Here is a 23,490-nt window from a genome sequence, read left to right as displayed (position 1 = left end):
AAACATCGGCCTGTAACTCATTTTCTTTGACCACAGATTAATAGGGCAATGAAGAGCCGTTTATACTCAACTCGAAGGCGTTCTTCGTCGATATGACAGATGAAGATAAATGCCATCGTAGCAAGGAATGCTGTCGACTCTGTCATGCATGAGAACATGTTGAAGCGGTCCTCTCTGTTGCGGTAAATATTGAATATCAGTGCTAGAACTATAATTATTATATGAGCCGTCGATAAGACCCTCCAAATCTGACGTTTCAGGGTGATGATACGCTCAGTGCCAAGAGGCAACGGCCAACCGAACATTGGTCTTGACAATATTTTTATTAAGCGAATCGTCGTCTCTAGCGACAAGTACATCTTCGTAAGTTCTTCTTTCTGTCGAACTTTCTGTGGATTTCAAATTCTTCTTTGGTTGGTGAGGAGCCACCGATGGATTAGTCTGTTCCAATTGTCAAATAGACTTGACGTGAGCTAATGGATACCGGTGCATGTCGTAAGTAATGGGCGCCAAGCGTCGGTACAAGTGAGAACTCAGGGAATACTTAATCGGTGATATCGTATGAAAATGCGAGCTGTCTATCGTAAATCATCGTCGAAATGAAGTGGCATCGACGTAAGTTGAGAACTCTTGTTAAAATTACCTTCGTGAAAATATTGCGAGGATACGGGTCATCGTCAGCCGATTTCGGTACGTGTGGACCCACACAACACGAGAAGTGACAAAATTTTACGAAAACTTTACAACCGTTATGCCGACGTTTGAGTAACTTTGCGAGGTTTTTTGTGTTTCGGTTATCTCTGTTAACGTAGTATACGAAACGAAATGCGAGAATGAAGTTGAAGCTGTGACGTCGCCGGGTTAAAGAAATAGAATCGTATGATTATTACATTTGACGATCAAATGAATCAGCGAAGAACACGAAGAAAATTAATCAGAGATTCCATACAATCGGATAGAAATTATAGGGTGAAATTGAACAAATAATGTGAAATAAATTCCTAAATTATTGCTAGGTATGACAGAATCGCGCCTTGTTGAAATACATTGCGGGTTGTGCGTGAGGTTCAAAAATGCATATTTACGACGTCTAATTTTCTACTGATAATTAATCATCAAATGTCGACATATTGACGAATATAGTGAGCGAACTGGAAAGCATGCATTGTAAACTTTTTATTTGGATACTTTTATCAACGAATGTGCAGCGCGAGAAGTAGTGCTTCAACTTTCACGTTTTGATTGATTACAAAGAATACTCGAAAAGGAATATTATTTCCGAACGTAACGCTCATCCGTAATTCTGTTGATTTGATTGAAAGCAGAGAATAGATAATCCTCTAATGAAAACTTATACCTTTTTCAATTACAAATTTGTCAGTTAAATTGTTGTGTTTCGAAAACTATTAGACTCAAAATAGAATATTGAAGAAAAGAAACTTGAAGCTTTTGCACTTGATTCTTTACTCATTAAAAAAGAAAATAGTCAATCGCGTCTCTCACCTCATCAGTATGAGATTTTTGTTGTAAATAAATAATTGCATTTTCGCCGACCAGCCCACAATCATGGATACATTCATTTTTTAACGATGATTAGATATGACATGCCTTGATCACGTACAGTAATAATCATGCCTCGTTTTTAAATACGAAGTTCTTTATATTTGGACAATTTTACACGTTAAAACTTTTCCAATATGAACCCGTGCAACCTTTTACCCTCCAGAAATTTTCTCTGAAACCCCCTAGTTATTGATTCGCAGCTTTGTTTCTAAAACATGTCTTTCTCCGTCAAAAATTGAATCCTTGGGCGCACAAATTTCGTCCGAAACTTTCTCAGAAACGGAATTGCAGGTTGAGGTATCCTTTTCAAATTTAACATAGAAAAAACCGAGGAGAAAATTTCCCATCAAGATGTGGAGTTGTTTTCCGACGGCTATAAAACAGTCAACAACGAGCGTGTTTAAAAATACGTACCAAGGCCAAAAAAAATCGAATTCGTACACTAAATAATTGTGGCAGAGACAATTCGCTTGTAAGATTTCCGGAACTTCAACCTGTCGGAGATTTCACAATTCGGAACTTCGACAGCACACCGCAGAATAGTAGCCAAAACAAGCTTCACTAACAACGACAAGTGCACACGAATGAATGTTGACTCGAAGTGCTATGAGAAGAATCGGAAACTGGATTGTCATAATTGTGGTCAGGTTGAGCGTCTGTGATGTATTCCACGAGAATATCCCAAGTGCCGTGCGACTGAAGAATGGTAATGCATTGAATGTTTTAGCAGAGAGGAGGATTCAGATTCACGGATTTTAAAAAACTTTGTCAATTTGTAAATTATGCGGTGAGAAGGATTTCATAGAATGCCAAACTAACGATGCGTGAGTTAAAGAATCATATACGTCGAACAACTGGTTTTGTTTTTCAACGAACGGATGCAACTTCGTTGCAACATTCGAAAAATAAAATGATGGAGATTTCATGAGTAATATTCATGAACACATTATTGAACTTTACAATGATTCCATGTACCACGATTGACGCCCATTAGACATTTTTTATGAAGATCAACGTGAATATTTTTTGTTCAAATATTCACCAGCTACTTACTCGTTATTCAGGGTTTACGAAATTCAGTCAGAATACTCCAAGATCCATCGCTCGTACAGTAATTTCATTTCACAGTAAATGTTTGAGAAAAATGAAACTCAAGGTCTGCTACTCCGTTCTTTCCTTCTCCGACAATGAGAAGGCAATGAATCTTACTTGCCGTTTCGATCTACGCTGATCGTAAGAAATATCTGCTTCGTGTTTTGCGCAGTCCGTCGACAGAACGGCACGCAGCTAAAAGCCGTATGATTCCAACGAGGTAGAACTCGGCGATTCCTGGCTAACTATTGGCTGAAACAAGTATGCGGAGGGGGCCTTCTGGTTCGCAGACTTGAAGCCAAGGATACATTGTACGCAACGTAACCGTTAAGTCACGCCTTGTTTTTAACCACAACGGCGATAAATGATTAGCCAATATACACATGCGAGTGTGACTCGTCTGGATGACAGGTCGATTACAACACTTAATAATGCGGGAAAAATGATTGTCTGTGTTAATTCTGCCGCATTACGGACGAATTTTTGCACTTTGAAACATCAAACGTGACAAGAGGATATAATAGAAGTTGAAGTTAGTAACGTCGTCATACCGAAAGACGAAGAAAAAATCGACTATTTCGCGATTTTCGAATGACTTTGAAGGAGTCGAGTTTTCGCAATATCAGGAACTGACAATACGATATCCGTGGCGTCCCGTTTTGACAATTGATTATTGATCACCGAGATAATGAGAATTTGAAGAGTAAAAAGTTGCCGTTTAGACTTCCTTAAGGAGATAACCACAACACATTATGGTAAGCGTACCAGTTATCAACACGTTTGGACCCAACTACCGAACCCTTTATTCTCCAAAATTATAAATTGGCGGTAGAAATTGCGAACTTCTCGATGACTAAGACCAATTGCTAGAGAGTTACACAGTAGAAATTCATTTTTTGGTAACTTTAGATCCAAGGATTAAACAGATACAATTAATAAAGGTCAATAATTGGGACAGGGTCAGTAACTGGTGCACTTACCGTATTCCGTACGGAAAACACGGAAGTCCCAGTCGAAGCCCAAAGGTTAAAATGAGCTCGGCCTTCGTATGACAGGAGACTCGGTGTTGGCCTGAATACGGGAAAAAAATGGTGAAAAAGAGAGGGAAAAAGGCACATGAAATATCAGATCGACTTCACCTTCCGCGGTGCGTAATTTTGGCGTACCTATTTCGAATTTTGAACCGATGTTCCACATCAGAGTCTAACAACCGTATGAAAAATCGAAATATTTCATCAAGTTGAATGTATTTTAATTTTTCGTGAAAATTTTCTTCTCAAAATTCATTATTGACAAGACAAAAGGCAGGGAGATGAACTTATTTACACAAATCATCATTATTTGATAGCATCCTCGAATCATGTACCAGATTTACTTCTGGGAAAGTGAAATTTATACTATCATTTTCAACGTCCAGAGATTCAGTATTGATTTGATATCGAGAGACGCTGTCTCCATCAACAGCATTGCGTTACGTCCCAGCACTTACGTTATTAAAATTATTCCGTATTGATGCGGACCCTGTCAACTCATGTCTCGACACGTGTCTTTCCTCACGCTACGTTTCTCAATTTTCTTCGCAAGGTCCAACGTTTTCGCAGTCCCGTACGACATTCTTCGTACTCTATGTTTTTTTCATATGACAGTACGAACTTGTTAGGGTGGCCGTTGTCGCTCGATAAGTTATATCCTTTTTGGGTCAAGATCAGCGGTCGTCGATCGCACCAAGTACAATAAAAACATGAACGCGTACGAGCCGACGCACTATCTTTAACCGCGAGGAGATCCCTACAAGTTTAACAACGGCATGGATGTTTGAAAAAATAGAAAATTTTTTCTCTCGTCAACTTCGACCTACCACCCATCGAGTTCTTATACTTCTCGAGAATCAACGGAACCACACATCTGGAAAACCATCGGCTCATTCTGCTACGTTGAATATGGTTATGGTTGTACCCTTTCAGTCTCGTGTCACATACAGTCGTTGTCATCAACGGTTGATTGGGAAACTTGGAATTACTCGGCTCAATTGCAGAGCTGACTGGAATTCGCACTTGTGTGGGAACACGGGAGCTGCGAAGTTGAAGCTTATTGATAAATTGTTCGCTGATTAATGTACATTCAATTATATGTTACGAGATACTTACGGACTTGATAATTTATCAGATTGATTTGTTGCTTTTATTTTACACATGAATGCAGCGACTCAAAAAGATTCGTCGGACGTAACGTCATACGTGGACACATTATTCACGGGGATACAACTTTACAGAATAACATGAGAGCTTTGCTGTCAAATTGCACATTCAATCACAATGTGAAGAAAAAGAGTGACTAAGAATAATGTAACGATACGAAACGATGTCCGACCAAATCGAATCCGTTGAGATACTCGAAGAAGTCTCACGACAAATGGACGCCGCAGGAGCTCGAAGGGAATAGCAGCCATCGACTTCTCCGTAATTCTTCGACGCCGTTCAATATCGCGTATCGGAAGATCTTCCTAATCGACAAAGATTCGAAACTTTCGATTAAGACCTAGATCAAAATGTTATCGGTGCCCGAAGAGCAGCGACGTGATAACTTGTAGAAAGCTTCGCCTACAGTGTCTTGGCGGCGATTTGACTCCGCGAATATTGAACGCGACATCGAATAATATCGTTTACATTTTGTTGAGACGTTGCCACGGTTCCAACTAACAATAAGTCACGCTGGTTACAAGTAACCCAATGAAATGGTGTACTCGTGCTCAACTGCCTCAGTGTATTCGGAGTATGCTTGTAATCTGAGATCACGTTCTAATGGTTTTTTTCTTCAAAAACGAAGTTTACATAATAGAACAGGTTTTGATCAATTCACAATTACTGTATCTTCTGTTTTACTTAATTGCAATTCGCTTTCTGATGAATTCGATCGTTTGTCTTTCAAGTTTCTGGAGCGCTTTGGTGATTTTCATCGATTAGAATGTAGACGAGGTTGTAAACCTTCAAGATTTTCGAATGATTCTGAAAAATTGGAGTCGCCTTTCTCATCATTTTATAATACATTACGCAAACTGTAGAATTATATATCTTATATTCTCGACTCTTTCGAAACATTATATAATCTCCGATTGTTACACACCGACATTTCTTACACGTACTGGGTCATTTATTCGTCGCGGAACACGAGTATGACCGTCGCAACCGTTTCACCGGGGTCTCACGATCTGCAACGATTCGGCCGATCAGCCACTTTTATAAAAGTATTCGAAGGATTTGTGCACAAACGTGTGTGATGTGGGCGAAGTCTGGATGAAATTTGCTGCAAAATTTACCAAGATTTCTACTACACTTGACGCTCTTTATAGTGGTTCTGATTATTCGTTTATTCTATGGTTTCCAGTGTATTCTACGTTCCAGCTATTGCGATCACACGAACCAAAGTTGCATTTGATCTTTCATATACCTATTATGTTTCACTGAAAAAGATCTCCACAATACACCTGCCAGATTCCAAAGTCTCAATGAGCAATACCTCGTTAAAAACTTGATTTGTTTGCTTTTCGCATTATATCTCATATTAGGTATAACGATTTAATCACGTAAAGTGAAAAAGGGGAACAACGGACGAATCAAATTTTCGTCGCCTGGCTGCTGGGTGTAAATCACTAGACGGACTGGCGCATACGCGGAAGATGGTGTACATATCTTGATGCAACAAAAGCATTGCGATCCTGCGGATTATCTGCTTCCATATTCACTCGTCGAAAATGGCGAGCAGCGTTGCGATGTACGAGAAACTGGTAGATAACCCCTGAAACAAAAAAAACGAAAATCCGAAGGTTAAGCTAGGTTGTGAAAAAGTGAAAATTATACTACAGGCTCGTCATTTACGTACAACTCCAAACGTTTCCAGGTTCAAGGCAGGGAGCAGGCCGTCGACTCAGATTATAGTTGGATCATTGGCCCTTTGCATCATAAGCAATACCGAGCTATGCACTCTAGGCGATTTGCCTATCCACTGGCTATGTAAAACGGATTCCGTTACGCCTTGGCTCTACGGGAGAAATTGAATGCTATCAACGATTCTAATGACTTTGTAATGATTCAAATATAACCGCTCATTGTACACGGCACGATCGGATGAGGTTAGACCCAGGGAGTGGGGCACCTGGTCGCAAATTTAAGGAGAAAATTAGGAGGCTTGGTCTACGTCTCTCCAGGAGGAAGGAGGTGCGGAGGTTTTCCTCTCTGAAAAGGACTCGTAATCGATCCAAAATCGACCATTTAAAAATAATAAAGTAAATCTAAACTACGAGGACATACCTATTAAATTAAAAATTAAACACTCCAAAACCCAAGCCCAAATTTGAAACGAGACGATATAGAACGAAAAATAATAAAAGTGCAATACACATACAAATATAGTGCCTTGACGAAAGACGGTTATTGACAATTATTTATAATCTCAAGCATATCCACCAGTTTTAACCATATACACTGTTTTAAACCATGTACACCTGGAATGAATGAATTGTGGAATGGATGAATGAATTAATTTTAAACCTAATGACGGCTCATGTGTGGATATATTTATGAATAAATTAAAATTTTCACTCTACTACTCATAGTTTATAAAAGATTCTTAATATCGATTTCGAATAATTTTTAATCTTTAAATAAGCTTATAACTTGCGAAGGTGCAGGTGATAACAACACATCGACCATTTGAGTGAGCTAAGAAAATGGTACGAAAAATTTTTTGATGATTTTTGAAGAACGGCAGAAAAATTGAAACAAGATATTCCATAAGTATCCAAGGTGGTCATGCCCCAATAAAATGACCGAAGGTGAGCTATCCTGTTCATTAACACTATCATTATCACGATCATTTTCGTTGTCGTTATTGTTACCATTATTATCGTCATTGCTACATACGTGCCAAACGTGCTGCCGCAGAGCACAATTGGCCAAGTGGTGCAATTGGCTGATCGTTGGAATTTTTCAGTTCACACGTGTACAAGTATTTCATCCAATATTGCGAATTGGTTTCCTTCGAAGAACTTTGCGATTGGATTCTTCGATCGCAATCCGGGGATCACCAGACTTCACAATTCAGCTGAGCATCAGCGCTAGTTTAGAGTTCGAATGAATATCACCAAGGTTGTTCCGTGTGATTCCTGTATCCTTATAATGATTACCCGATTTGTATACGCGCTACCCAATGCTCAATAACCAAAAACTGGTAATCCAGTACGTTCTTCGATGTGTACCGTCTCGCACGTATGCGGCATTCGGTTAAAATGCGTCCGAAGAAACTATCAGCAACAGGGTACCGGAAAGTTAGAAGAGAAACTGAACAGAATAATGAAAAATTAGCCAAACAACGGGCTAATTGGTGGATTCGGACCTCCGGTTCGCCTAACAATAGCTCGCAATCAGGTGAAATTTCGCGTCCAATAAAGACGTTATCAATGAACCAAACGACCAGATATTTAATTATTTTATTTCTAATGCTAGTTATGTCACATTCAGGACAAATTGTTGGTAAAGTAGAGGCCCTGGAACCCCTGGACATCCGAAATTCCGAAAGGGGGCACTGTAGCGAGTATATAGCGAATAAGATATTTCAGGCTTCTTGTCTTTTTATTATTTTTCGAGTTCCAACGGCATCAAGCGGTTAAGTCGGCAATGAATCCGAGGAAATTGCGGAGTGACGGAATAGCGACGATTTCGAAGGAAGATTTTGTTCGGTTGAGGTAAGTAGAGAATAACGTTTATCTTAATTCAAGTTGTCAAGTTTAGATTTAAGTCCACTCGCGGTAGCGTCGAAGCTCCGAGTCGGGTGATATTGAGAACGCCGTCTGAAAGCAGATGTCACCTCCTTCCCTCTTGAATCGTATCGCGTGTCGTAGATGAAATTTTTTCGACACCTCGTGTTTTCGGATCTCTGAAACGTGAAAAAGGCGAAAATAGGTTTCAGCTGCGACAATGCCAAATGGTTTTCAAACGTGAATCCCACCTGTCGATTGTCGCTAACCTTCGTTTAATTCTCCCTTATTTTACTCTCTTTTCAGAAACACCTGGACAAGGGTAGCGACCTCGCGGAGGCGGCGAACACGAGCGGTCTCCGGGAGTTGGCGCGTTCCCTGAAACAGCATCTACGTGGTTTCGGTTCGCGTCTAGAGGACACGAGGGAGCGTCTGGAGGACACTTCGCGATGTTTTCTGCTCCTGGACCGAGCCTACGAATGGGCACTGGAGGCTACGAGGGTGGTCGGCGATCGTCGTGCCCAGCAGTTTCTTATGGCGAGGCCGCCGCTTCCCCAGGAACATTTCGCCGAGATGGTTACCCTCGCTGAAAAACTCGGCAACGAATCACTCCTGGAGCAGTGTCGCGTAGCCAAAAACAGGTGCGCCGAAGCTCTCGAGCTGACGAGGTCTCAATCAGCTCCCGGAAGTCCTGCCAGGAGAAGATCCTTCGCCGCTACCGGATCTGCCGCTTCCTGGGACGACAGCCTGACGAAACGTTAGTTATCGGAGATTTTTCTTTATGGAAACAATGCTGCGATTAATCGCCGAATAATAATTATACTGTAATTAATTCTCTTATTTCGACTTACTTCAGGCACTTCCTGGGACGACAGCGACAGCGCTTCCTGTTCCTGTCCCGTTGACGGCGGCGTCGGTTCGGGATCAGGAAATGGCGGTCGTCCTGCCCTCGACAACATCGCCGAGCTTCGCGAAAGCGCCGAACAGCTTCTTGACTCCTCTCCACCACGTTCACCGCCCCGATCACCGGCGCCTCGACGCCTTGCAAAACCACCCGTCAATTCGCACCTGCACCGAGCACCCAGTATTGCGCCTGGAATGAAAGCTAAGAAGTATGTTGTGACGCAAATATTAAAACATCTTACGTGTAAACGTTTTTATAAAGTAAATTTCTTCATCGATTATTGCTGGAAGCTATTGTCTCTTCGACATTTTCTATCTCCATGACGCTTTCTATGAAGTAGAAGATTTTTTTTTTTTTATTCTCTTGGGACCTGTACGTGGAAAAATATCCAATTTTTGTATGTTCATAAGACGCAGAGAAACGTTAAATAATTATTTGTTTTTATTTCTTTCAATTTTCTCTACCAACGGATGGATTACGGATTTTATACGAGCAATTGAATCTTATTGCTTGATAATACAAGTACCTACATATAGTTTACTTATTAATCTACTTCGATACTCCGGCGGCGCACCGTCGAGAAATTAGTTATAGTTTCGGTTTCGAGCAATTATTGCTGTGGCGCTAAAGTTTCTAGGTTTTGAATTGAGAGTTGCGCGCTTGTGACTCGTAAATATTGAGTTAGATTTTAGTCAAGGAGCTGCAAGCTCAGTAGATCAAGAAATAGCGTAGGTTACGAATAATTTTCTGTTGTTTAATTTTGTATCACAAAGAGCGAATTCCGAATCACTTCTTTTATATTTTAACTTCCCGTTTCTCTGATTTCAGAGAAAATAGGAAGTTATTGTAATCACCCTGAAAATGAAAAGTTGAGTTCTCACTAGATCTCCACGTTTTGAGGTTCGGAAAATCACCTCCAATCATTTTCAAATGGACGTCTGTGTGTGTGTATGTATGTATCGTGACGTGGTAGTTCGTAGCCCGTCACATTTGTTAACCTATCGCACTTCCCTACGCACAGAATTTCGCTAAAAATACCGAAAGCACGTCTGAGGCCAATACTCCAAAAAGAACGACTTGTTATCTTCAAGTGAAATTCTCTTTATTAAGCTTATTCTATTATAGTTTCTAATTTTGTAACGCTCTACAAGAACCGACCACGAGACTTCCGCTTCGAGATACCAGGACACTGTCTGACAGGGGTCACGTACCAGCTCAACACCGACCACCACCGACTACGGACTAACGAATACCGCTGAAGCCACTTCCGATGGATGCCTACACAAGTTGTGAACAGGGTCGCGCGTGATGCACAAACAGTACCTCCAACTATTTAGACTTATCGGCCAGGAGCCGAACCACGAATCAACGCTTCCACCGCTCGGATGCATCGCCGACGGCGTACAGGGCTGTTTGACAAAAACACAATAAAGCCTCCTGTCGACGATACTCATCAGCCTGGAGCTGAACCGACCATGACATCTACGAACTCGTTGTCTATAGAAAAAAAGGACGGTTGTCTCCTATTGAACCGTCTTATCTGTGGCGCGGGTTACGCTCGACTATGCGGACCACGTGGATCTGGTGGATACAGTGTGGGGATCCGGGTTGAGAGCCATCACCACCAGATCGTTCCGGCATGAGGGCTCCGATGGGCGAGTGCCGGGATGCAGCGCCAACGAAATAGCCACAACGGGGAGTACGTTCGTAAATGTTGATGGGTCGATCCGAGAAGGATAATGAAGGAATTCGTACACTTTATATTGATAATAATAACTTCAATAAGAAAATAATGGTAACAAAAAGATCGCGCGTGCTGGACTCGATGCCATGTTTTCTTTTTCTATCGGTCGTCGGTCTTTGCTTCGCCGCGAGAGGCGCTCACGGGGAAAAACGATGCCCGCGAAGTTCGGTGCTCGAACATCCCGCCGGCCTTGACAATACGTACTTGTCAACAAGTAAAAATAAAACAAAAGAGAAACAAACATAGAATAATCGTGCTTACAACTAATACATGTCAAATCTTATGTCTAATTGGAGGCAGGGAGAACACATATTTTTGGCAGACTGCGTTGGGTAATTCCGTTGGAGGTTTTACACTTGTCGTCTTTCAACGGAACGAGACTATCGATTTGTAGCTCGCTATTCGCGTTACGTTCTCTCCACTTCGATCGTGTTTGAAGTTGAGTCAAGTATTCGCGGCTCCAACGCGCCCAACAATGTTGCTGTAACTTAATCAAAAGTTGATATCGCGTGAGCCGATTGGAAGAAATTTCCTGTAAATCGACTTGCGGTATCGCAGTTAAAGGCGCACCAATTAAAAAATGCCCGGGCGTGAGTGCTGACAGATCGGAAGGATCGCTCGACATCGGCACTAGCGGTCGCGAATTTAGAATCGCTTCGATTTCCGTGAACAACGTATACAACTCTTCGAACGTCAATAACGCCTCGCCGAGAACTCTCTTCAAGTGCGTTTTTGCAGATTTAATTCCGGCCTCTCATATTCCACCCATGTGTGGAGAATACGGCGGAATAAAATGCCATTGAATTGAGTTGTCCGCAGCGAAATCGATAACATTTCTCTTATGAGCTTCGGTTTGGAGTAATTTCGCTAGTTCTTTGAGTTCATTGTTAGCTCCTGTAAAATTGGTTCCATTATCGGAGTACACGTGGGCGCACTTGCCACGTCGTGCTATGAATCGCTTAAAAGAATTAAGGAACGCTACAGTTGTTAAGCCGGAGACCAATTCCAAGTGAATCGCGCGCGTTGCGAGTCATACGAAGAGACATAAATATGCCTTGTCTGTCTTATTCCTCGAGATTTTGATTCGGAACGGACCGCCGTAGTCAACCCCTACGTTCAAAAATGCTCGAGACGGGTTGACTCGAACGGAAGGAAGGTTGCCCGTGATTTGCTGCAAAGCTTTGGGTCGAAATCTGAAGCACGTAACGCATTTGCTTAAAACTTGTTTAACTGTGGATCTCGCCGAAAGTATCCAAAAGGTTTCGTTAAGAGTGCCCAAGAGTGCTTGCAACCCCGCGTGTAAATTTCTAAGATGAGCATCGCGAATTATGAGACGTGTCAACGCGCTGCTAGGCGCAAGAACGATGGGAAATCTTTGTGCGTAGGGCAATTCTGCTTCTTGTAGTCTTCCTCCAACTCTTATGAGTCCGTCGACGTCGATGAATGGGAGTAACGATGCGAGCTTGCTGTTTGTGGGTACCGGAAGTTCCTTACGTAGGTTGTGGATTGCTCGTGGGAATCGTTCCGCTTGGCTGATCGCTATGACGGTTTTCTCGGCTGATTTGAGTTCGTCGACCGAAAGAGGACCATTTCTGCGTTCTGTCACGTGTCGTCAGTTGTATGCAAACCGTTGACAGTAGGCGACAACACGTTTTAATTTGCGTAACGAGGAAAATCTGCCCAGTAAATCAAAGTCGTTGACGATGGCAGTGAGAGACGAAAGACCTTGTTTTGCTTCGAGCAATGTAGTATCGGTGACGTCTTCATTTTGGATTTCCGTACTTGAACCATGATAATCTTCCACGGGTCCCAGCAACCACGCTGGGCCGATCCACCACAGCTCGTGTGTTCGCAGCTGATCGGGCGTAGTTCCACGGGAAATCACGTCGGCCGGGTTTTCTTCTGAGCGTACATGTCGCCAGCGTGCTTTGTCTGTTAACTCGTGAATCTCTGCCACCCTGTTGGCGACAAATGTCTTCCACTGACACGCCTCGCCTGCGATCCAGCTGAGCGCGATTTTTGAGTCTGACCAGTAATATTTCGTGTCGATTTGGAGCGTAAACGCTTGTGTAATTTTTTGCGCAAGTCGCGCGAGCAGAACGGCGCCGCAAAGTTCAAGTCTTGGGAGACTGACGTTCTTGAGTGGAGCTACTCGTGATTTCGCACAGAGTAAGCGTGTCGTATATTGATTGCCTTGTGAACAAGATCGAATGTAGATACAAGCTCCATAGGCTGCTTCCGAGGCATCGCAGAACCCGTGCAGTTCGATGTTCGTGGGCTCTTGGCACACGCCTGCACGAGGAATCGAGATTTCTTTAATAGCCGTTAAATGCGTGTGATACCTTTTCCATGCTTCGTGTAAGTCATTTAGGAGCGACTCATCCCATCCTATTTTTAGCTTCCAAAGTTGCTGCAAAATAATCTTTGCTGAGATGTACGCTGGACCGATCAAACCTAGTGAATCATAGATTTGAGAAATTGTTGAGAGAACATTCCTTTTCGTGGGTCGCGAGCTGATGTCTCCGAGTTTTGTACGATACCGAAAAGTGTCGTCTCGGGGATTCCAAATCAATCCGAGTGTCGTTACCTCTTCACCGATGGGGCGCTCGGTGTTCCCATCGTCCTCGGGTGATGCGTTCACGATCGATGGCACGTTTGAAGCCCATTTGCACAGTGGAAATCCACCGGACAGCAGGACCCGCTCAAGCTCTTGCTTCGTCATCTTGAGGTTAGTCACGTCGTCGCAGCCTGTCAGCAGGTCATCTACATAAAAATCCCGCAAAATGATATCGCTAATTTCGGGAAATTCTTCTTTGCAATCGTAGGCCAGCTGGCGCAGACTGCGTATGGCGAGAAATGGCGCGGTAGCTGTGCCGTACGTCACAGTGTTAAGTTTGTACTCTTTGATAGTTTGTTGGGAGTCGGCACGCCAAACAATTCGTTGGAAATCTCGATGGACCTCACAAGTTTTTATTTGACGATACATCTTTTGAATAACTGCGCTCAACACGTACTGATGCTGTCTAAAACGTGCGAGAATTGCGAACAGATCTTGCTGGATCGTGGGTCCGACTCTGAGAATCTCATTGAGTGATTTCCCGGACGTTGTTTTACATGATGCATCGAAAACCACCCGCACTTTTGTGGTCGTGCTCGACTCCTTCACTACACAATGATGAGGGATGTAGCAACGAGGTTTGTCTATCGTTTTTTCCGTGTCAGAAATCTCCGTCATGTGTCCGAGAGCAATGTATTCGTCCAAAAAAGCTTCATATTGTTTTTTCAACTCGGGCTGTTTTTCGAGTTTGCGATTCAGAGCGCGTAGGCGTTTGATCGCGATGTCCTTCGACTCACCGAGTTGCTCCGGACTCTCGCGGAATGACAGTGCGACTGTGAAACGCCCATGTTCGTCTCTGTGGTGCGCTGCTACGAAATCTTCCTCGCAACGTAATTCTTCTTCAGAAAAATGTTTCGTTGGCTGGTACTCTTCAATGCTCCATAAACGCTCGATTTGCTTGTGCAGTGTTGTTTCGGTTGTGAAACAGCAAATCGCCGATCGCGCGTTTTCCGACTGCGTGTTTGGAGCCGCCATTGAGCCTCCGACGATCCATCCAAGTTTGGTTTTGTGTAGACGCGGTTGATTTCGACTGACAATGTGTTGCCCTACACACAAGAGATCCCAAAACACGCCGGCACCCAGCAGCACGTCAATTTCACCTGGAATGTTGAATGAAGGGTCAGCGAGCGTTATGTTATCCGGAATTCGGAATTCTTGAGTGCGTATCATTGTCGTAGGTAACGCTTGCGTAATATTATCGATGACGAGAAAGGGTAATTTAATTTTGAACGCGTTCACTCGAGATTTAATCGTTGCATTGACCGATTGCTTCGTGTGAGCCTGACTCAAATTTACGCCTGAGATTGACACGTTTTCGGAACGTTCTGGCAGCTGCAATCGGCTATGTAACGCCTTAGTGAGAAAATTTGATTGCGAGCCGCAGTCCAACACCGCTCTGCATACATGAGGCTCGCCAAATTTATCGTTTACAAGTATTAATGTCGTTGACAACATCGCACTCGTCTTGTTCGTTCGCACGCTTGACAATGTTACATTATTCGAGAGCTCGCCGCTGTTCGACGGTCCTCCCGACCCGGTGGTCGATTGATCACTGTTCGAGTTGTTCTTGGGATGAAACTCCTCAATGTGAAGAGCCGTGTTGTGTCTTTTTCCACAACGTTTGCAATTACTCGATCGACATGAATCTGCAGTATGATTTTCGCGTAACAGTTAAAGCAAATCTTTATACGTTTGACTTCGCTCCACTTTGCTTGCGTATTGAGTCCCTTAAACTTCGTACAGTGATAAATCGAGTGTTCACCTCCGCAACTCGGACACGTTTTTGTATCGTTCGAACGTTACTCGCCTTTACTGCTAATACATGCAATTGACTCTTCGGCTTTCTTTGACGCGTTCGAGGGTTTTACTGGTTTGCCGGAAGTTGATTTTGCGGGGTGAAGAGTCTCCAACATTGAACAATGCTGCGTTAAGAAATCAGTGAGCGAGTTTCGCGTTGGAACTGTCCCGTTATTGATACCCGCTTCCCATTTTCGACGCGTGAAAGGATCGAGCTTCGTGGTAATCATGTAAATAATTAAGCTTTCCCAACTATCAACCGGCTGACCGAGGGTCTTGAGAGCACGGAGATGCTTTAACGCGTCGTCCACAAGCCTGCGCAATTGAGTTGCCGATTCTTTCTGAATTGACTCGAGACCGATCAATGCCTGGACGTGATAATGAATTAACAAACGTTTGTTTTCGAATCTGTCTTTGAGCAATACCCACGCTTCTCTGTAATTTCCCGCGCTAATCTCTAACGACTGAATGACTTGACTCGCAGTTCCCTGCAGAGAAGACCGCAAATAATAAAATTTCTGAATATCCGTTAGATTTATGTTTTTGTCAATTAATGCGTCGAACGTGTCACGGAATGGAAGCCACTGAGCTTACGCTCCATCGAATTTGGGAAGACTGAGCGTCGGAAGCTTTATATTTGATACGGTACCGAGCTCGTCGTCGTCATGGTCGACTGACGGTGTACGTTGCCTACTAGTGCTCGCCGTCGGAGGCGGAGCGAGAAACCTTTTGCCCATTGCGACCGTCTTGTAATACGCGTTTTCAAATTGCTCGCGCACCCTCGATTCGAGCCTCCGTTTCATCGATTTCTTCGATACTTGACTGCGTGATATTAAACGTCTCCCACAGATCGTAGACTTTCTGAAGTCCCGCTTCCACCTCCGTCGGGTCTGCTTCACCTAACCTGAAACCCGACAAAGTCTGAGTGCGCGTTAGCTGACTTTTAATAGTCGCTCTGCTTTTTTTTAATTGAGTTAATGACACCATATTCTCGTCAGATTCCCCCTGTTCATCCGACAACAAAGAGTTCGTGGTCTTATTTTTCTCCTTGGCGGGTGGTGACCTCAGAGTCATTTGAGACGACTCGTCGTCGATGCTGATTGTGGACTACGAAGTATCGCTGATTGCTGTCGTGTCGTTGATTCTGCTGCTCTCCTGAGCTGCGAAATATCCGGCTCGAACGACCAAATTATGTTCGTAGATGTTGATGGGTCGATCCGAAAAGGATAATAAAGGAATTCGTGCACTTTATATTGATAATAATAACTTTAATAAGAAAATAATGGTAACAAAAAGATGGCGCGTGCTGGACTCGATGCCATGTTTTCTTTTTCTATCGGTCGTCGGTCTTTGCTTCGCCGCGAGAGGCGCTCACGGGGAAAAACGATGCCCGCGAAGTTCGGTGCTCGAACAGAGCACCAGTAAAGCAAGGAGTGAAGTATAATCGGTCGCAAGTCCAAAATATCGATAACGCAATATTCTCGCACACTTCAATATCGCAACACACGAGTGGTACGACTTCCCCTTTCACCAACGATACCGCACAGATGAGTGAAAACATCTCCGACCATCGTCCGACGTCCCGATACCTCGATACCTGTCGGCGAAGAAGAAGAAAGCAAACAACGAGGGATTATCGCCGCCTACCTGTAGACCCGACCTACGCGACGTACTGGCCCAATTAGAATAACGCAGATTTGAGGAAGAAGCACGTGACAGCAGCACGAGGAAAATCAGGATCATCGCTCGTCTCGACACTCTACGTTCAGTTTTCAACTAAGCCAGACGTGTCATCGCTATCGCTAGTAAAATTTTCTCGCTATTGTATCGCATTTTCCAGTACCTGTTCCATCTTCTTTTCACGTAAGTGAGGTTCCTTTTCTATTTTGCGGAGCCACGAAATTACTTACAGTATATCGTATCTCTTTCTCTCTCTCTCTCTCTCTATCTCTCTCTGTGGATAAACTAGCTACAATGACGTCGCGCCTTGTACCCTTCAGAGACGGTAACTTTTATTTTAATTCAGTAACTACGGAATGTCTTATGCGTAATTTTTTCAAGTCAAAATCTAATGCTAAGGGCATTGATGCTATTCCACTTGCCTTTCTGAAACTATGCATGCCTGCTATACTCCTTCCTATACTTGATAATTTAACTTCTCGTTGACAAACAGTGTCTATCCCACACTCTGGAAAAGCTCGCTTGTTCGGCCTGTTCCAAAGATTAAACACCCTGGTAGTAAGCAGGACTTTCGGCCTATATCCATTGGCTGCTCACTTTCCAAATCGCTCGAGCGAATAGTCTTCGACCAAGTTTCTGATTATCTTGACCTTTATGGTCATCGTGATCCGTACCAATCGGGATTCAGGAAGGGGTATAGTGCGCAGTCTGCACTTATTAGGGTCACCGACGATATAAGGCGTGCCATCGATGATAGGAAATGCACAGTGCTTGTCCTCTTCGATTTAAGAAAAGCTTTCGATATGGTAAACCATCCACTCCTTGTCACTAAGCTTGCGGACCTTGGATTATCTAGCTCGGCCTTGAATTGGTTTCTCTCTTATCTATGCGACAGAAAACGGGCTACTGTAGGACATGACGGCAATCTCTCTTCATGGCAAGATGTCTCATGCGGTGTACCTCAGGGTACTGTTCTAGGGCCTCTCCTCTTCTCTATTTTTATTAAGGATATGCCCCTCGCGCTGAAACACTGTAAGCATATGATGTATGCGGATGACCTACAGATATATTTACATTGTTATCCTGATAACCTTCCTCAGGCTGTGGAGAGAGTTAACGAGGACGTCGCGATGATTCATGACTGGGTGCTGAAGAATATGCTATCACTCAATACCTCTAAAACGAAAGCACTCATAATTAGCAGTGCTCGGTACCGCAGCTCAATTGAATCATCGTATGTTCCTCCTATCCGGGTTAAAGATGAGGTTATCCCGTACGTCGTCCAGGCCAAGAATCTGGGTGTTATCATTAACAATACTCTGACTTGGTCGGAACATGTGCTGTTTATCTCGCGGAGAGTGCATAATACTCTTTGGCAATTAAAATCCAATAAAGAACTTCTGCCAACTCGCCTGCGGTCCTCGTTGGTAAACTCGCTAATTTCACCTCTTTTCGACTACTGTGCATTAGTTTATTGCGATTTAACAGCTGGTCTGGAGCTTAAGCTAAAGCGCGCCCTCAATTCTTGCGTGCGATTCGTATTTGATGTGCACAAATCTGAGCATATCAGCCCATACTACCGTATGCTTGGATGGCTTGATTTGGCTGATAGGCGCAAGTACCTGTTGGGAACTTTTCTGATCAATACTATGAGTCTCGGGTCACCTAGTTATATCTCTGATGAGTTGGTTTTCTTGTCAGCAATACGTCACCGATTCACTAGAGGTGACCCAAAGGATCTGTTTGTTCCTTTACACCGAACAACTGTATACCAAAGATCGTTTCTTGTATCGGCTTGTGTCCTCTGGAACACATTGCCTACCTCAATTCGCGAATCATCTTCCGTAAATGTCTTTAGGCTAAAACTTAGGGAATATTTGGCCAGTAATACTGTTTAATTCTATTCAATAAGCGCAAATTTGATTTAAATATTTTCTATATATTGTTGTATGTTTATATAACACTTTATTTTATTTATATTTCATTTTATTCAATTTTTATTTTATTTTATTTTATTCTATTTTATTTTATTTTATTTTTTGTTTTTTTTCATAGAGAGCTGTATATGTTCAGCGCATTTGTGTTGTCCTTAGGGGGCACATTGCTCCAGGACATTTTTAATAAACGCTTTTCTCTCTCTCTCTCTCTCTCTCTCTGTCTTTTTGATGCTTGGTGAACAACGTCTACCCGTTATCGCTCGTCACATTTTCTGGCCGTTTTTTGAGTTTTTCTTTTGTGAGTTCGGTCTGTCTAGTATTGATCGGTTCGCGCTGTGCCGGCTCTTAAGTGGTATAAAACTCTTTGCGCCATGTAGTGCAGCTATTAAATAATTGAGACACACAGTGCATTATAACCCGTTAAAATTTCACGGACGGTTTGACTTTGTTGTTTCTTTCTGGAGCTGTCAGTGTCAGTGTCAGACTAGTGAGGTTGAACGCAGCCTTTGTTGACTGTTGACTGTTTTGGGATTACCTTCGTGTTATCTATAGACGTCTATTTATACCAATCTGTGATACCGACTTGCTGATAGTATGGCTCCTCCAAACTGTGCTTTGTGCTATGCCTCTATAGATGTCCCTAGTAGTGCCATTACGACTGGCGACAAATGTAAACATTCATTTCATGCTATCTGTCTCAAAATACGGTTTCAAGTCGAAACTAGCAGGGCTGCGACAGATCGTGTACGTAGTTGCTGCCCTATTTGTACGAGAGATGAGACAACCGCTATTGGAGCAGAAATTCAAAAAATTTCAACTTTACTCGTGGCTATGAACACTCGCCTTGGTGCGTTTGAAGCCACAGCGGCCAAGGTCAACACGCTCGTAACGGTTATCGAGGATCTTCGAGGAAAATTTGACAGCATGCTAGCCGATAATGTAGCTCTCAAATCAGGTCTCGAAACTGTCAATGCCACCGTAACAGAGGTAAAGAAAGATGTTGATTCGCTGGCTGAGGTAGCGTCTCGCCATTCAGCGGAGATTAGCGAAATTGGAAGCAAGCTTGCCATCAGGCAGACTGGCGTGCTGGCACCTGCTGATGAGGCTATGTTGTTGCGGGTAGCATGCAATGAAGTTGCGAACCAACTAATTATTACAGGGATTCGAGATGGTGGTGATCGCGAGCGTCTAGATGAAACATTGACCAAACTGCTAGCGGCTCTTAATATACAGCTGCTTCCTGATGCCATAATCCGCTTCGAACGAATGGGCCGCTATAGAGCTCAGAGTGCCCCTAGTGCTTCAACCTTGCGTTTGGATGCAACTGCTCCTGGCTCTCCTCCTGCCTTCACTGCGCGTCCTCTTCTGTTAACACTTGGGTCTCCTGCTTGGTGCGATCAAGTAATTGCGGCTAAGAAGCTGAAGCCTCAACTCCGCGCTGCAGAAATTGATGCCGCCCTCTCGGACCGAAAGGTCTATATTAACAAAAGGCATCCTGTACAACTGCACCGATATCGGAGTCAGATCTTGAAGAAGTTCCCGTCGCTGAGCCCGAGGTCTGTGTGGATATCTGACGCTGCGTTGTTTGTTCGACCTGGACCGGGGATCAAACCGTTACGCTTGCAGCCTTCTTCCGACTTGTCGACCCTAACCGGAGCCCTACAATGACTCACACCTGCGACTGTTCTCAAACCTAAACGCTCACTGACCCGCCCGGAGCTCCTCAATGTCTGCGGCCTTAACGCCCAGTCGCTGCCTGCCTGCAAAGGATTGCCCATGCCTGCCCGTGACGTATCAAAAGTCTTTTGCGTATGTTGGCGTTAACTTTTGGAACTCTTTGCCTCCGTCAATTACATCAGCGTCCACTTTGCCGGTGTTTCGTATTGGCCTGCTAGAAGATCTGCGAGCGGAAGAGGCTGAGCGTGTGCAGCGAGGGTGATGCTTGTGAAACTATTGAAATCAACAGATGTATTGTATGATGTATGATGTATGCTGTATGATGTATGATGAATGCTGTATGATGTATTATGCGCGCAGAATGTGGCTGCCCTCTCTGTATGTACGCTTTTCATTCGGTTTGTGTCTATTTCTATTTCTATTTTTATTTTTATCTTATTTTAATTTTTTTATTATCTTATATTATTTTGGTATTGTTCACCAACCACCATATGTGTGTGTGTGCCTATGGTTGCTAGGGGGTATTACCCCGCGATCAAATAAATACTTTTTCTCTCTCTCTCTCTCTCTCTCTCTAAAGCTAAATTAGAATCGTTGACATCCAAGTTTGATCAGCTCTCAATATCCACAACGGAGATGTTCAGCAGCCTCACGGCAAAAGTAGAGGATCTCACCAACAAAAATGCACTTCTTAGTACTCGTATCGACAACCTCGAGGATACCAGTAAATCACAGGCGGCTGAGATCACCCGTCTTGTGACATCAAATATCGAGATAAAATTGTGCAACACAAATCTGACGGACAGGCTGGCGTCTCTGGAGCGAAACTCTTTAAACAGCGACTTAATTATCTCTGCAGTTCCCGAGCTAGAAGGCGAGGATCTCATGGCTACATTTGGCGCCCTTACAACCCAACTCTCTGTTGACGTGCCGCCTACCGATGTTCTGGAGATTGGGCGCATCAAAAGCACATTGGATTCCAACAAGCCCCGATTGATTCTATGCAAACTCAGATCCGTCCAATGTCGAAATCGCCTACTTGCCGCCAAAAGAGCTAAAGGCCCCATTTATGCAAATCAGCTTGGCTTGCCGCACGATCAGCTCCGGACTCCTATATTCATCAACGAGCATCTGCCCCCTACTCTTTCCAAATTTCTTGGAAAGGTGAGAGCCTATGCCAAGGAGAGAGGCTATCGCTTCATCTGGACCCGAAATGGACTGGTATACGTCAAGCGGGATGCGTCCTCTGATCACATCCTGATAAAATCTGAGGCCGATCTTCAACTACTCTCGCATCGTACTTGACTAACGTCGAAGCCATCTGAATCTACCCTCGTTGGATTGGATTGCGGCTCCACCTCTTCTATTCCTGATGCCACTCTCGACTGCAGTTTCTTTAATGTAGCCAATTTTAATGCAAATTCTCTCCTAGGGCATATCGATATTGTTAGGGAATTCTTCGCCGATGGCCGATTTCATGTGATTTCTGTCTCCGAAACATGGCTGCATGATAATATTTCTTCCCATTGCGTTTCATTAAATGGTTATTATCTGATAAGAAATGACAGAATTGGAAAAGTGGGGGGCGGAGTGGGTGTTTTTGTTCACAACTCTCTTAAGTCTAAGATTCTAGCTTCCTCCCCTCCCCAGTTTTCAAATTCACCTGAGTTCCTTATCCTGGAAATCAGCCTGCACGGTAAAAAACTTCTGTTCTCCATCATTTACAGGAGGCCGAAGGGTCAACTACTAGACCTGTTTATCGACAAGTTTGAAAATCTCCTTCATGCCTATAGTGAAATAATTATTACCGGAGACTTAAATTGCAATTTAAGTTCCTCCAATTTTGAGGCCAAGTACCTTCAAGATTTCATTTTTAGTCATTCCTTATATCTTATCCCTTACGGGAACACCCATCATACAGGTTCCTCTGACTCCTGGTTAGATGTTGTTATAGTCAACTCATCTCAAAAGATTCATTCATTTGTGAAATCATCTGCACCCTTTATTGCAGGGCACGACTTACTTGAGTTTCAGTACAAACTTTTAGCTCCGAACCGGCCCACTCGGTTAAGAAAATGCCGTAATTTTCGAAACTGCGACCCCATAGCTTTGAAAAACGATCTTTGCTCTATCGCCACTATACCACCCTCTGACTCCTCATCGGATATAAATAGACAGGCAGAGTTCTTATGCTCATCTATTGTTCACGTGCTAGATACCCATGCACCGCTGGTCATGCGCGAATTTAGGGGACCTCCAGCGGGCTGGTTTACGCCAGAAATTAAGCGGCGTATAAGCGCTAGAAATTATTTATATACCTCGGCGAAACGTCTGAAATCAGCTGATTTGATGTCTCAATATCGCGCTCTACGCCGCGCTATCAAAGTCGAGATTAAAAGAGCAAAAAACGTATATTTTAATGATCGCTTATCGAATCTCCCCAATGTATCGAGCGTCTGGCGCGAACTTGGCCGCCTTGGGCTTATTGTATCAAAGGGTCCGCGGGCCTCCCCCTTACATCATTTCGGGGCTGACCAACTAAACATTTTTTATACTTCCATCACAAATGCCCATCCTCCTTGCTCAACTCATGAGTTAGATCAGCTGCTAGAAGACGTTCTACCTACGGTTAAATCTCAGTTTTCGTTTTCACCTGTTCCTGAATCCGAAGTCCTGCGCCTACTCTCATCCTGTCTTACTAAATCGCGCGGTCAGAGCCCTGACGAT

At 43.6% G+C, this 23,490-nt stretch overlaps 3 protein-coding genes across 3 annotated transcripts; 2 read left to right on the top strand and 1 right to left on the bottom strand.

Annotated features, from left to right (window-relative positions):
• The first annotated feature begins 8,711 nt into the window (after nucleotides 1-8,711).
• LOC124302788 (uncharacterized) lies at nucleotides 8,712-9,657 on the top strand. The gene is made up of 2 exons (XM_046759349.1): nucleotides 8,712-9,164; nucleotides 9,264-9,657. The coding sequence occupies exons 1-2, from the start codon at nucleotides 8,942-8,944 to the stop codon at nucleotides 9,632-9,634; spliced, it is 594 nt and encodes a 197-aa protein (XP_046615305.1). The 5' UTR covers nucleotides 8,712-8,941; the 3' UTR covers nucleotides 9,635-9,657.
• Nucleotides 9,658-12,085: 2,428 nt separating this feature from the next.
• LOC124302902 (uncharacterized) lies at nucleotides 12,086-17,811 on the bottom strand. Its single transcript, XM_046759470.1, has 4 exons — nucleotides 17,747-17,811; nucleotides 16,249-16,373; nucleotides 12,736-15,318; nucleotides 12,086-12,654 (listed from the first exon to the last, which is right to left on the bottom strand). Exons 1-4 carry the CDS (start codon nucleotides 17,809-17,811, stop codon nucleotides 12,086-12,088), a joined length of 3,342 nt encoding a protein of 1,113 aa, XP_046615426.1.
• A 3,588-nt stretch (nucleotides 17,812-21,399) lies between these two features.
• On the top strand, nucleotides 21,400-22,068 carry LOC124302901 (uncharacterized). The gene has a single exon (XM_046759469.1). It carries the CDS (start codon nucleotides 21,400-21,402, stop codon nucleotides 22,066-22,068), a length of 669 nt encoding a protein of 222 aa, XP_046615425.1.
• The last annotated feature ends 1,422 nt before the right edge of the window (nucleotides 22,069-23,490 follow it).

Source organism: Neodiprion virginianus, chromosome 4 (genome assembly GCF_021901495.1).
Source record: "Neodiprion virginianus isolate iyNeoVirg1 chromosome 4, iyNeoVirg1.1, whole genome shotgun sequence".
NCBI classification, from domain to species: Eukaryota; Metazoa; Arthropoda; class Insecta; order Hymenoptera; family Diprionidae; genus Neodiprion; species Neodiprion virginianus.
The sequence above is the reverse complement of the archived record's forward strand: the minus strand, read 5'-3'. Positions and strand labels throughout refer to the sequence as shown.